Source organism: Vulpes lagopus, chromosome 7 (genome assembly GCF_018345385.1).
Source record: "Vulpes lagopus strain Blue_001 chromosome 7, ASM1834538v1, whole genome shotgun sequence".
Taxonomy (NCBI): Eukaryota; Metazoa; Chordata; class Mammalia; order Carnivora; family Canidae; genus Vulpes; species Vulpes lagopus.
The window spans coordinates 48,944,804-48,957,605 of NC_054830.1; the positions used below are offsets into that span (position 1 = coordinate 48,944,804).

The 12,802-nt window shown below is 39.5% G+C and overlaps 1 protein-coding gene across 8 annotated transcripts in view; it reads right to left on the minus strand.

The window, feature by feature from the left end:
- Positions 1–446: 446 nt before the first annotated feature.
- The window catches only part of RAD18 (RAD18 E3 ubiquitin protein ligase), a 115,307-nt gene continuing 102,951 nt past the window's right edge, over positions 447–12,802 (minus strand). For all 8 annotated transcript variants that reach the window (XM_041764023.1, XM_041764022.1, XM_041764019.1 and 5 more), the window contains 2 exons: positions 7,168–7,230; positions 447–2,637 (listed from right to left, as the gene is read on the minus strand). In XM_041764023.1, the coding sequence (XP_041619957.1) occupies positions 2,529–2,637; positions 7,168–7,230 (172 nt within the window). In that variant the 3' untranslated portion in view covers positions 447–2,528. The remainder of the gene's footprint in view (positions 2,638–7,167; positions 7,231–12,802) is intronic.

The window sequence follows — 12,802 nt, forward strand, 5'->3', positions numbered from 1 at the left end:
CTAACAAATAGAGCTTAGTAAATGTCCTGTAGGCATTATTTTTCAAGTAGACTTAAGGGCTCCTCTATACTAGAGTTTCTCAATCTTGGCACCACTGACAATATTAATGGACCTGATAATTCTTAATTAGGGGGGCGTTATGGCCTAAGTTGTATTCCCTGACCCTGCTACTGATATATTGAAGTTGTAACTCCTGGCACCTCAGAATGTGAATGCATTTGGAAACAGGGTTTTAAAGTGATAATTTTTTTAAAAAGATTTTTAAATATTTTATTCATTCATAGAGACAGAGAGGGGCAGAGACACAGGCAGAGGGAGAAGCAGGCTCCATAAAGGAAGCCCGACATGGGATTCGATCCTGGATCTCCAAACCGCTGAGCCACCGGGGCTGCCCTAAAGTGATAATTAAGGTAGAGTGAAATCTTATGGATGGGCCTTGACCAATATGATTGCTGTCCTTTTAAGAGGAGATTATATCACAAACATATGCAAGCAAAGAGGAAAGATAATCTAAGGGCACAGCAAGAAGATGGCCATCTGCAAACCATGGAGAGAGATCTCAGAATCCTACTGACAACTTCATTTTGGACTGCTAAGTACTGGGAGAGAAAAAAAAAATGTTTTGTTTAAGACTTGCACCATGGCATTTGGTTTAAGCCTCACACCACAGCACCATGGCCTGAGCAAATACTGCTTGAGGGTTGTCCTGTGTGCTATAGTATGTTCAGAAGCATCCTTGGTCTCTATCCATACCAGTGGCAATCCAACCCCCACAGTTGTGACACCCAAAAATGACTCCATACATTGCCAAATGTCTCCTAGGGGCAAAATCTTCCTCCCCATCCTACTGAGAACCATCCCTTCTGAGAACCACCATTTCACTACCAATCGGATTAAACCTGACAGTACTCTCTTGCAAACTCCTTTTGCTGTGTTTAAAAAAAAGAAAAAGGAAAAGAAATAACTGACCCAAAATGGAGCCACTTGCCTCCACAACAGCAACCAAAACTTAATTGCATTACAGGAATGACTTTAACCAGTCAATCTGGAATTTCCTGATCAATATTAATGAGGTCATCTGCATGACAGACCTACCCTTCCCCCAAAAGGTGACCTTGCCTACAGCAATCCTTTTTTCTTTTGCTAATGACTTCCTTCCTTCTTTCCACCCTGTTTCTGCCATTAAAAACCACCTGTTTTGTACAGCAACTTGGTGTTCATTTCTACTTGTAAATGGGATGCTACCCGATTCATAAATCCTTGAATAAAGCAATTAGATTTTCATATTTACCTGTTTGGATTTTTTTTTACAGCTGCAATTAAAGTAGTAATTACTACTTTCATAACCATTTGAAGCTCAAGGAACTCAAAAAGAAAACAAATGTCCATTTAAGTGTGAAAATGCTGAACTCTAAGTCATAATGAGACCCCACACATAATCCAGGAACCTGAAAGCATAGCAAAAAAGCCAAATTCAATGGAGACATTCTTTGGAAAGGGGAAGTCACAAAAGTCTCTGGCACATTCATAAATTTATTGTTTTAACATTGGTATGTGTGCTGTCATGTTATTTGAAAGCTGATGTGTTTGGGCTGGGAGTGATGTGGGGGCAGGGGTGGAGAGGGCTGGCTCTGAGATGCTGAAGAGAGGCTTTAGGAACTCTGGACGGAACTGGGAACTGGTGGAGTTTGCACTGTCCAAAGATTTCTGACCAAATCTTTCCAATGATTTGTAGCTTGTACTCAACTATTCACAAGACACTTTTTCCAGGACATTATTTTAAATTGGTACAGTCTATTCATTTACAAAATTCATTTATTTCATTCTTTTTGTTTAATAGCTAAGATTCAGAGTGTTAAAGATCTGACTTACCCAAGTGAAAAAAAAAAAGACTAATATTATTTTGAAGTGCCATTTCCTAGGAATATACCCAATGTTTGTTTCTAAGTTAGTGTTTGTGATTTTTAGTTTCGATATCAACATGCTACTCCAAGTGACAAATGACTACATTAAACTTGGGCAGACCATCATGTAAATGCTGTGACAGGCATGCTGGCATCCAGGCATCAGGGGCTGACATGCACCAAAGAGGTGATTTATGACATATTGCCTTTGCAGAAATACAAAAGCTCTTAACTCCTCAGATGCTCTTTGTGACAGAAAGGTTGAAAAGAATCTTCTTCTCAAGTTAGTTTCTCCATGGAAAAGGAGAATGCCTTAAGGATATCCCGAAATTTAGAAACAAAACCATTATAAAACTCTGTGCCAAAATGTCTGTATACCCTGCAAAGCTGGCAGACTTGGGGATGTCAATATTTTTAGAGAGAGATGTTTTAGAGACAGGGTTTAATTGACCAAGTGAGGATGTTTTATAACTTTTTTTTCCCAGGAAAGGCGAAAATAATGAAAATCAGCCAAACCATCAAATTGAGAAGTCAACACCTTCACTTGGGCATTTATGAAGTCTGTGTAGCAACCCAAAGTACCACACTCCAATCACCAGAGTAGAAAAGTCAGCACAGCCCTCACTAATTCTTATTCCTCTTATTGCTCGGCTCAATCTCAGCATTCTCAGACGACCTCGTACGACGATTTTGTACTGGACTCATTTCTGCGTCTTGAAGATCAAGATCATTTCTGAAAACAGAAAAAAGGAAACAGCATTTCAGAACATCATGTTCATGATTATTCTACAGCAGCTTCTAGTTGACAAGTGCTTTCACATGCACAATTTCATTTAAACCTCCAGTTTTCTACTCTGGTAAATCTATAATAATTATTACTGTTATTCTTATACATATTTTATAACTCAGAAAACAAACAGTGACTGAGTGAAGATTATAGACCTTAAGTGACAGAAGCAGGTATTGAACCCCTTTCTTCTAAATCAAAATCTAGAATAGCTTTATATTTCATGTAACAGGAAGAAAAGTGCCCTCCTGCCCCCGCCAAAAAAGTGCTCCTATCCTAAGACAAAGTCAGAGTCTAACAAGATCAATTTTTTCTTGATCCTATCTGAGAGCTGATGTTGTAAGACAACCAAGAAAACAAAATTCCAAAGAAAGAAAAACCCCACCAAAGAGAGGTGGGCCACACAAATTCTCTCACTTTTGACAGAGAACTGGAGAAAAGTGGCTGTTCTACAACCAGGTAAGAGGACATGAGCTACCTTTTTTTTTTTTTTTTTAATGAGCTAACATTTTAATGAATTCTGAACTATGGGCTAGTTCTGAAGGCCCCTGACATAAGGAGAGTCCACATGCACTGGCAACCTCTTCCAGGAGCCTCTATCAAGTGCTCATGAGAAAGACTGGGAACAAGGTGGGAGACTGGGGAGAGTCCATTTTGTTGGCACAGGATAAAGCTGATAAATGGAGGTGATAGGGTCAGGTAGAAAGCCCTACCTCCTCTTGGGACTGTTTTTTTCCTATGAGTAAGAGCTTTCAACTACTGCGGGAAACTCACTGGCCCAGGGGAATCAGACAAAGATCTACGGTCTCTGGAGAAGGGCAGAGGTCCCTGACTTTAAAATCCAACAGAGAGAACACAATGTGTCTCAGATCTCACTGGCAGAATGAACAACTAGAGGCAGAGAGGCAGCTGGATGGCTGTTGCAGCAAGCAAGAGGGAAGAGCAGAGGGCCTGCAGCCAGCTGTGGCATCAGCAACACCTGGGAATGTGTTAAAAATGCAAGTAGTAGGCCCCACCCCAAATCTACTGAGCCAGACTCTTAGAACTGGGTAAAGCCCAATAATCTGTGTTTTAACAAGTCCTTCAAGTGTCTGTAATGCATATTTAGGCCTGAGTACCACTTACCTATAGGATTTTGCAGTTGACTGAATATGAAAGGTTGGAGTGAATGAGAAGTGGAGAATGATTCCTGGGTGTCTGGGTTGAACAATGGGGCAGGCTACCATACTACCATTCACTGAGAGAAGGGACAGTGGAGGGCAAGCAGCTCTGGAGAGAAGGGGCTCTTAGGCATTCTGAGGCAAACAGATTTTCCTCACATTTTACATATTTAAAAAACTGAAATCTAGGGGCACCTAGGTGGCTCCATCAATTGGGCATCTGCCTTCAGGTCAGGTCATGATCTGAGGGTCCTGGGATGGAGCCCCGAGTGGGGCTCCCTGCTTGGCAGGGAGACTGCTTCTCCCTCTCCCTCTGCCTGCTGCTCCTCTTGCTTGTGCTCTGTGTCAAATACATAAAATCTTTAAAAAAAATTGAAATCTAGAAACATGAAACAGTATGTCAGGACCATTTTTCTGTTTTCATCCTGTTCAATGTAAATAAATTTTATAGCTCAAAACAGTACAATGAGCCAATATTTACAGATATAAGAACACAAGATCAGGGCAGCAGCCCGGGTGGCTCAGAGGTTTGGCACCCCCTTCAGCCCAGGGCGTGATCCTGGAGTCCTGGGATCAAGTCCCACGTCAGGCTCCCTGCATGGAGCCTGATTTTCCCTGTGCCTGTGTCTCTGCCTCTCTCTCTCTCAATGTCTTCCATGAATAAATAAAAACAAAAAACAAAAAAACAAGACCAATCTGTAGAAAACTTTTTCTGCTGCTCATGAAAATATTGCTTCATATGAAGCACTGTATTGCTAATAGAACCTCTCAATCATTTATAGAATTAGGAGAATGTGTTAGAACTGAAATAGTATGTTCTAGGACTAACATCTCAAATACACCACCTGTGGTACCACAAAACAGGCCTATAAGCTGAAGATGTAGAACTGCCAAATTTTGTTGAAAAGTAAAGCTGTGGAGGCTTTTCTTGATTCTGCCTCTCCTGCTACATTAAGCATAACGTTGTTTGAACTATTCTATGCTAGGCTGAAGTCGGGAGGCCTGGATTCTGATCTTGGCAGTGCCACTAAATGGCTGTGGATCTTGACCTGAACAATTTAGCACTCTGGAACCCAGCTTCCTTCTCTATAACATGAAGGAGTTAGACAAGATGAGCACTTAGATCCTTCTAGCTGTAACATTTATAATCCATGAATATTAATAGATGGGATTTGTCTTAAGTGCTTTCTTAAAATGGTAACTTTTGGAGGCCATCAGTATCAAGAATGGGCTGGGGTGCAGGAATTCTGGCTACAACGTGTTGTAGCCATTGGTGTCAGTGATTCCTGGTACAAGAGGAAGCTAAGCAGTGACCTTTTTTTCCAAAATGCAAAGTTAAGTAATGCTTAGGTGAGAGTAATGTAGTCAAAATCCCAAACTTTCATAAAATGTTACTGTTTGAACCACCAAATACCTCATTGGCTTGAAAAACCTCCTCATAATACTTTCCCTAGACACAGCACACTGTCCATTCCCCCCAGAAATTCAGCTATGAAGCTATAAAACCTCAGCACAGTAGACCTCTCCTCCTTTGGAAAGACAGTACATACCTTAATGGTCTAAAGAGCTGACTTTGGACACGTTGGTTGGAATCTTAGCTCCATCACATACCACTTACTGCTAAATGATCTTGGGATGGAAATTTACCTCTTTAAGCCTCAGAGAGGCTTTTAAAAAGGTGAAGAGGTCAACAATATCGAACCTGCTAAGAAGTCAAGGAAGGTCTTGACTTTGGATTTAGCAACCTGGAGTTCTTCAATGACGTTAGTGAAAATAACTTCAGACAAATGATGGAACTGGCTGAGAAAATGGAAGAGGAAGTGGCAGACAGAGATCATCCATTAAGAAAGGAAGGAGAGACACAACAGTGGCTGCAGGATGAGATGGAGTGAGGAGAGACTGAGGGAGGTGTTATTTGTTGCCTGGATGGAAAGATTTGAGTAGGCTGAAAGCCCAAGGAGAAAGATATAGTTGGGAGGAAGAGGTTGCCAGACAAGGGAAGGGGAGAAGGGATAAAGTTCCTAACAAATGGGTAGGAATAAGAGAGGAGGAATTTGCCTCTGACAGGACATCCCTTTATTATAAAAGGAGACTGATTGATTGACTGATTATTTTATAATAAAAGGAGGAATAAAACATGTACAAATATAGGCAGATTTATACATTTGGTGTTGGAAAGATGAGGATTCCCATATAATGGCTTCTATGACTGTCTACAAAGGAAGAGAAGAGGTCTCTGGCTAGGGGTGCAGCCTCTGGAAAGAGGTTAAGGTTTGGTATAATCCTTGTGAAGAACCACAGAAATGATCACAGAAACAGTAAATATGCTAGGCAGTTTTGAGGGCCCACCGAAGTGTAATCACAAAATTACAGTGGAACAAAGCTGCTCTGCTGTACTACAGTGCCACAGATCAGTCCTGCAGGTGGAGATGAATGAAAATGTAATTCTTTGGCACTTCCTTTCCTCCTTACCTAATAGTGGGACCTAAAATAGGTCCCCTCCACCATTCTCATTTCTTGGATGGATTCTTAAGTGCTAACAGGGGAAGAAATCAAACTGCATTTATTCTACACTAAATACATCTTATGGCTGGGAACAACTAGGAAAGGACTGGAAGTTTCCTAAAACTGAACCAGTGCTTTTTTTTTTTTATGGATAGAATGTTCTTTTTTAAGATTTATTTATTTATTCATGATAGACATAGAGAGGGAGAGGCAGAGACACAGGCAAAGGGAGAAGCAGGCTCCATGCTGGGGCCGGATGCGGGACTTGATCCGGGACTCCAGGATTGCGCCCTGGGCCAAAGGCAGGCACCAAACCACTAAGCCACCCAGGGATCCCTAAAACTGAACCAGTGCTTAAGGCTACACTATTAATTTCTTATCGGAACAATCTGTCTTTAGAACAACTTCTGACAAGAGACCAGAGGTATTAGAGTAGGCTTCCAGTTCTTTTATTTTTTAAAAAATATTTTATTTGTTTATTCATGAGAGACAGAGAGAGGCAAAGACATAGGCAGAAGGAGAAGCAGGCTCCATGCAGGGAACCAAACGTAGGACTCGATCCTGGGTCTCCAGGATCACACCCTGGGTTGAAGGCGGCGCTAAACTGCTGAGCCACCTGGGCTGCCCAAGGCTTCCATTTCTAAGCAAAAATGTATAGAAACAACTAGTAAACTGGAAATCTTTACCTTCACGTGTGTGAATTATTACACTCTTAAATCAGAAAACACAAATATTCTTATGTTTGAAAATCAACTGTGCAGAATTTTAATTTCTCAAAGTACACACTTATTTCTTGATGATGAGAACTCACTTATGTGATGCTTCCCAAGCTTCCTCTTCTTCTAGAAGATCTCTTATGATGTCTGAACTGGAACTAAAAGAACATGTACATCAATATTGTCAGACAATATAAAGACCATATGGTTCTGTTTATATGAAGTTCTAGAAAATGCAAACTAATCTACAGTGACAGAAAGCAAACTAGCAGACCAGTGATCATTTGCAGGGGGCAGGGGGTGGGCAAGGAGGGATTACAAAGTAGAAACTCTGGGAGTAAAAAAAAAAAAAAAAGAAAAGAAACTCTGGGAGTAGGTTCACCATCTTGATAGTGAAGATGATTTCATAGCTGTATACAGGTATCAAAACTCATCAAATTGTGTTTTAAATATTTGCAGTTTATTATACATCAACTTCAGTAAAGGTGTAAAAAAAAAAACTTAATAAACTAGCAATAATAAAGAAAACAAATCATTAAGGCTTAAATAAATCCCTCAACATAAAACTTGCATTCAAATGGAATAGTCACAAGCCTTTTAATCTCCCATGGCAACCAAAGATCAAATTGTGTTTCAAAAACTACTATCTGGTAATGACATTCACAAAGAGACATTAATTTCTTAAGTGACTTTTAGTTCTTTTGTAACCGAAGTAAAGTAAAAATTAATTAATTTGAACTGTGCTAATACTGGAATTTGTTACAATTAGCAAATTAGCTTAAAGTGTTGTGTAATCTTTGGTCTATCTGTGAAGGGTACAAGGTAAATAAGGTTAAAGAGAGCACGTATTATATCTTTATAAAAGGAAAAAAGTGTCTCAAGGCTTTAGCATCTTGTTCTTACCCAAATAAATTCTTACCAAATAAAAAAAAAAGATGTACATCAATAGTGAAAAACCATTTCTTTAGGCATTCAAGACAAAGAATGTGAAGGGCATTGCATGGGACAATTCAAAAACTGGAGTCACTACCCCAGGGTTGAAATGGCTAAAACAAAGGAATAACTTTCTCTCAGGTAAGAAACAACAAGTTTGGGCATGTTTGTGCCAATCATTTTCTAACAATACTCAGAAAACCAAAGTTTAAAAATTATGGGGAGTAAAGTGCCAATGAATCATTCTCAACTATTGACAAATCACTTTGAAGCAACGTTTTCCTGTGCTGCATGAACAAAACACAGCAACAACAATCAGTGAATACTGCTGTTACTCAAGGTGTGACCCTCAAATCCCAAGCCTCTCAAGGAGCTAGATGCAGGAGCCCTTCTGACTATGGTTCATGTGTATGACAGCCTGTGTGTGGTGGTTCCAATCGCAGTGCAGGCGTAGTGACCCTCCAACAGAGCTAGCTCAGTGGTTCTCCAGCATTTCGGGATAAGAGTACTCATAGGGTAGCAGTGTTTGTGGCTTAAGAAAATAAATAATAAATAAATAAATAAAAAATAAATAATAAACTGTTATAAATTTAGTAATACTTTTAGTCTACATTTTATTCATTACAGTGTCAGTGAAAAAACGGTAGTACCGGCATTTGTGAGACACCGTTTTTATGTCAAAATGATTCTTGATATGTATGTGCTCCTGCAGACCCACCAAATCATTCCTTCAGGCCCCTGGATTGGGAAGCACTGATCTAAAGTATCAGAGCACCTAAACATCTACTAACTCTTCTACATTTGAGGGTGCCCACCCCACCCCCCGTGCAAATGCAAGTGCCCCAGAAAAACACAACATTCATTTATCACTGGTAATTTTCACCTTAGTGTAAATTGCCTTAAAAAAAAACTTTCCCATTAAACAGCTAGCTAAATGTGGTTTTTATTAGGAGGGAAGAGAGAAAAGCAGAAGGTCCTTAAGGAGACACAAGGCAGATTTCATCAACTTTATTAATTTCCTAAGAGAGAGACCTTCATAGCCACTCACTAGGGAGGGCTAATATCCACTGTCACCTCTACTCCCACAGAAGCAATCTAACCTCTTCACTCCCAACATCCCAACCTTTGTTATTCCTTACTTCAACTACTACAACTTTATAAAAGTAAACTGAAGTTGTTTAAATATAACTTTTTTTCCCTTTTCTATTCTTAAATTGATACCATCACCAACTCTTCATTACCTGGACACAGTGAGGGCAGCATTTCTCAACCTTTTTCATTCTCATCCCCCACCTAAGGAGCTTTTTTACTTTTTTTTTTTTTAAGACTTTATTTATTTATTCATGAGAGACCGAGAGAGAGAGAGAGAGAGAGAGAGAGAGACAGAGACAGAGAGAGACAGAGAGAGAGGCAGAGACACAGGCAGAGCAAGAAGCAGGCTCCCTGCAGGGAGTCCAAGGTGGGACTGGATCCCGGGTCTCCAGGATCACACCCTGGGCTGAAGGCGGCACTAAACTGCTGAGCCACCCTGGCTGCCTGCTTTTTTACTTTTTTTTTTTTTTTAAGATTTTATTTATTTATTTATGAGAAACATATATATAGAGAGAGGCAGAGACACAGGCAGAGGGAGAAGCAGGCTCCACGCAGGGAGCCTGAGGTGGGACTCGATCCCAGGACTCCAGGATCACGCCCTGGGCCAAAGGCAGGCACTAAACCCCTGAGCCACCCAGGGATCCCCAGACTTTTTCTTTTTTTATAATTGCCCTTCCATGAGATTTTAATACTGAAATGTAATGTGTGTATGTTTATATATTGTACGTATGTGTCTGTGTGCATATATATGCTTTATACACAGAGTAAGGTTTTTGGTTTTTTTTTGTTTTTTTTTGAGGGGGAAGTTGTGGTTGTTTGCTTTGTTTTGTTTTTGCCATCCCCCCTCTTCACTACGTCCCATCCACTATGGAGAATACATGAACTAAGAGAATGAGGGTTAAAGGGTGGTCATGCAGCTCTGGGTCCTGGTAGGTGTCATGGGGCTAGAAGAAATAAAGTGTGCTTGTTGCCAACCCACATACAGATTTTTTTTTTTTTTTAACAGGAAGGTTACAAAGCATCCCTCCTGTTCAGCTAAATAAGCAGGACAGCTAGGCCTGCCAACTAACTTAGTAGTCTTGTGGTCAATTTACCCAGGGCCTTTCAAATCACCAGGAGAAATCACTGATTTGTTAAAGGAAAATATTTGCGGTACATTAGTGACATAAACCTAAGTGGTTTTTGCTACACTATCTCAGTGAAAACAGATGGTAGAGGAGGCTCACAAAAAACACACCTCAAAAGTGGCTTGCAATCTCCTCTTGCTCTGTGACTTCAACACCCTTGACCAGCCACAGTGCCCAGCTCCCCAACTTCTTTCCTTTCACCCCAGCTTAGTCATTAACCTGAATGACAAAGTTTGGGAGGTCTGAAGTTTACCTACAGTGATATTTCAGGATTATCTGCTAGATTTCCTACTCTGAGTCTAGTCACCACTATGAAACTGACAGTTGGGGTGCCTGGGTGGCTCAGCTGGTTAGGCATCTCTCGATTTCAGCTCAGGTCTGAACTCAGGGTTAAGAGATCAAGTCCTCCTGAGTCGGGCTCAATGCTGAGTGTAGAGCCTGCTTAAGATTCTCTCTCCCTCTCCTTCTGCCCTTCTCCCAACCCCAAAAAACAACTAAGAGTTAACACTACAATTAAAACAGCAGATAGACTTGTTCATTCCTTTTTAAAAAGTTAAAGTAATGTACTTACCATATTCTACTTAAAAAACACAGTTTTGAAATTACATATACAGCTTCACAAGTAGGATTTTACCAACAGACTACTAGGCACAACAGTTAATGCTACTAAAATTAACACTCACAGATCTCTTCCTTATGGATAGAATTAATTTTTTGAAGTCTTACTCATTTTTATGCCTTGAAGATCAAAAATTCTTTTCATATACTTTTAGGACATCTAAGAATTCCTCCATAGGAGAAAACAAATTACTCACTCTGGTATACCAGAGGTCAGAGCATGTATGAGCCTACGCAGCTATAGCTTTTAATTCTCACAAGAGCTTTGTCAGAGTAAATTTCAGCTCCTCTTCTACTTGGGTTTGGAACATTCTGGTAGATCATGCTTTAAGAAGCTCAGATACATGAAAGTCACAGCTCGCTATATAAGGGTGTTTAAACTGTGCTCCATGATGTTACCATCAGTCCAGGCTAGAGCAGAAATTATTCTGTAGATTAAATACACATGAGAAGGACTCATAGGCAAAAATACCAATCTTGAATTCTATGGAATTCCCAACCTCTGTTCAGAAAAGATTTAGATCTATTTAGAATACTCACACTTAATTTTTCATACCATTTATAAAATCTGTATTTTCAGCTCAAACTTTCAGGAGTGTAAGCTAAACTGTTTTTGGTTTGTTAATCATTGGCTTAACTGGCCTTTCTATAATGTTTTTTACTCTTGTAATTCTCTTATTAAAAAGCAGTAGCACAACATTTTAATAGGGAAAGGAAAACACTTTTTTGTGTATTTCTTTTGCAGCATATTATTTCATAGTCAAGATCTTATCACCAAAGCTGGAAAGTAAGATGCCTAATACCTCTCAAAATGATATGACTGATAAGACTATCCAGAGTATAAGTATCCAAAAATCACAGCATTTTAGCATCAAACAGAGTCGAGTTTTGGTGCTGTTTCTGTCACTTAGTGTGGAACACTGAGCAAGTTACTTAATCTTCCCAAGTCTCAATATTCTCACCTATAACGTCAGGATAGGAACACATGCAGTTCATAGGGATATTTTAAAGATTAATCAATATAACATACAGAATGTTTAGCATAGAACTTAGAGCATAGTAAGTGTTCAACAAATAAAGCTTTCATATTTTCATATAACAAATCTGGGTCTGAATCACACAAATAACTGCCTCAGCACTCTGCTTCCACTTGCGCCAGGAAGTGATCACTATGTATTCTATTTTAATCTTTGATTTCCACTGTTTCTATGACACCAGGGTGCAAATTCATCAGAATTTGTTATTTATCCAGCATGGCAGGTACACAGGGTACCATGGGGTAGGAAAAAATGCAAACATCTGCTATAAAAATCCTGTGGATTAAAGATTACTTACAAGTGAGATTTTTCTATTATCTAGTGGTTACTCCCCACCTTCCGCCCCATCTCTTCTCATATTGTGGCATTAACTTGAGCATGCTTGAGTATATCAAACCCAAAAACAAAAACTCCTTAAGAACAGACCACTGTAGGACTAATGGAGAGCACACAGTGCCACGAGACAAAGGTATTTACCTACATGCTGCCAGCTACCATAAATCCTTCCTCAAACACTTATTTTTAGTAATCCATTCTTATTTTAGAGTAAGCAGTAGTTTCTACGTCTAATATATTAGTAGTGGGCTAACAATAAAATGTCCTATATTCAAACAAGAAACAACTCAATGTTAACAATGACAAAAGCGACTTTTTTTTTTGAGCAACTACTTCTACAAACCATTGTAATAATTAGCTTACGTGCATCAGCCTAAATTCATAAGCACCTTGGGTTTTATCCCCACAGATGGACAAAGGATCAGAGACAATAAAGTAAGTAAAAAATAGAAAAACCAAAACAGGGATGTGAATGCAAAAGCTCAAAGTAATACATGGTAAATCCTTAATAAAAGATGAAAGCAAACCTTAACTAAAACTAAAGTTATGGAAAAAAACAAATAAAACAAAGGTTATGTTCAATTTAC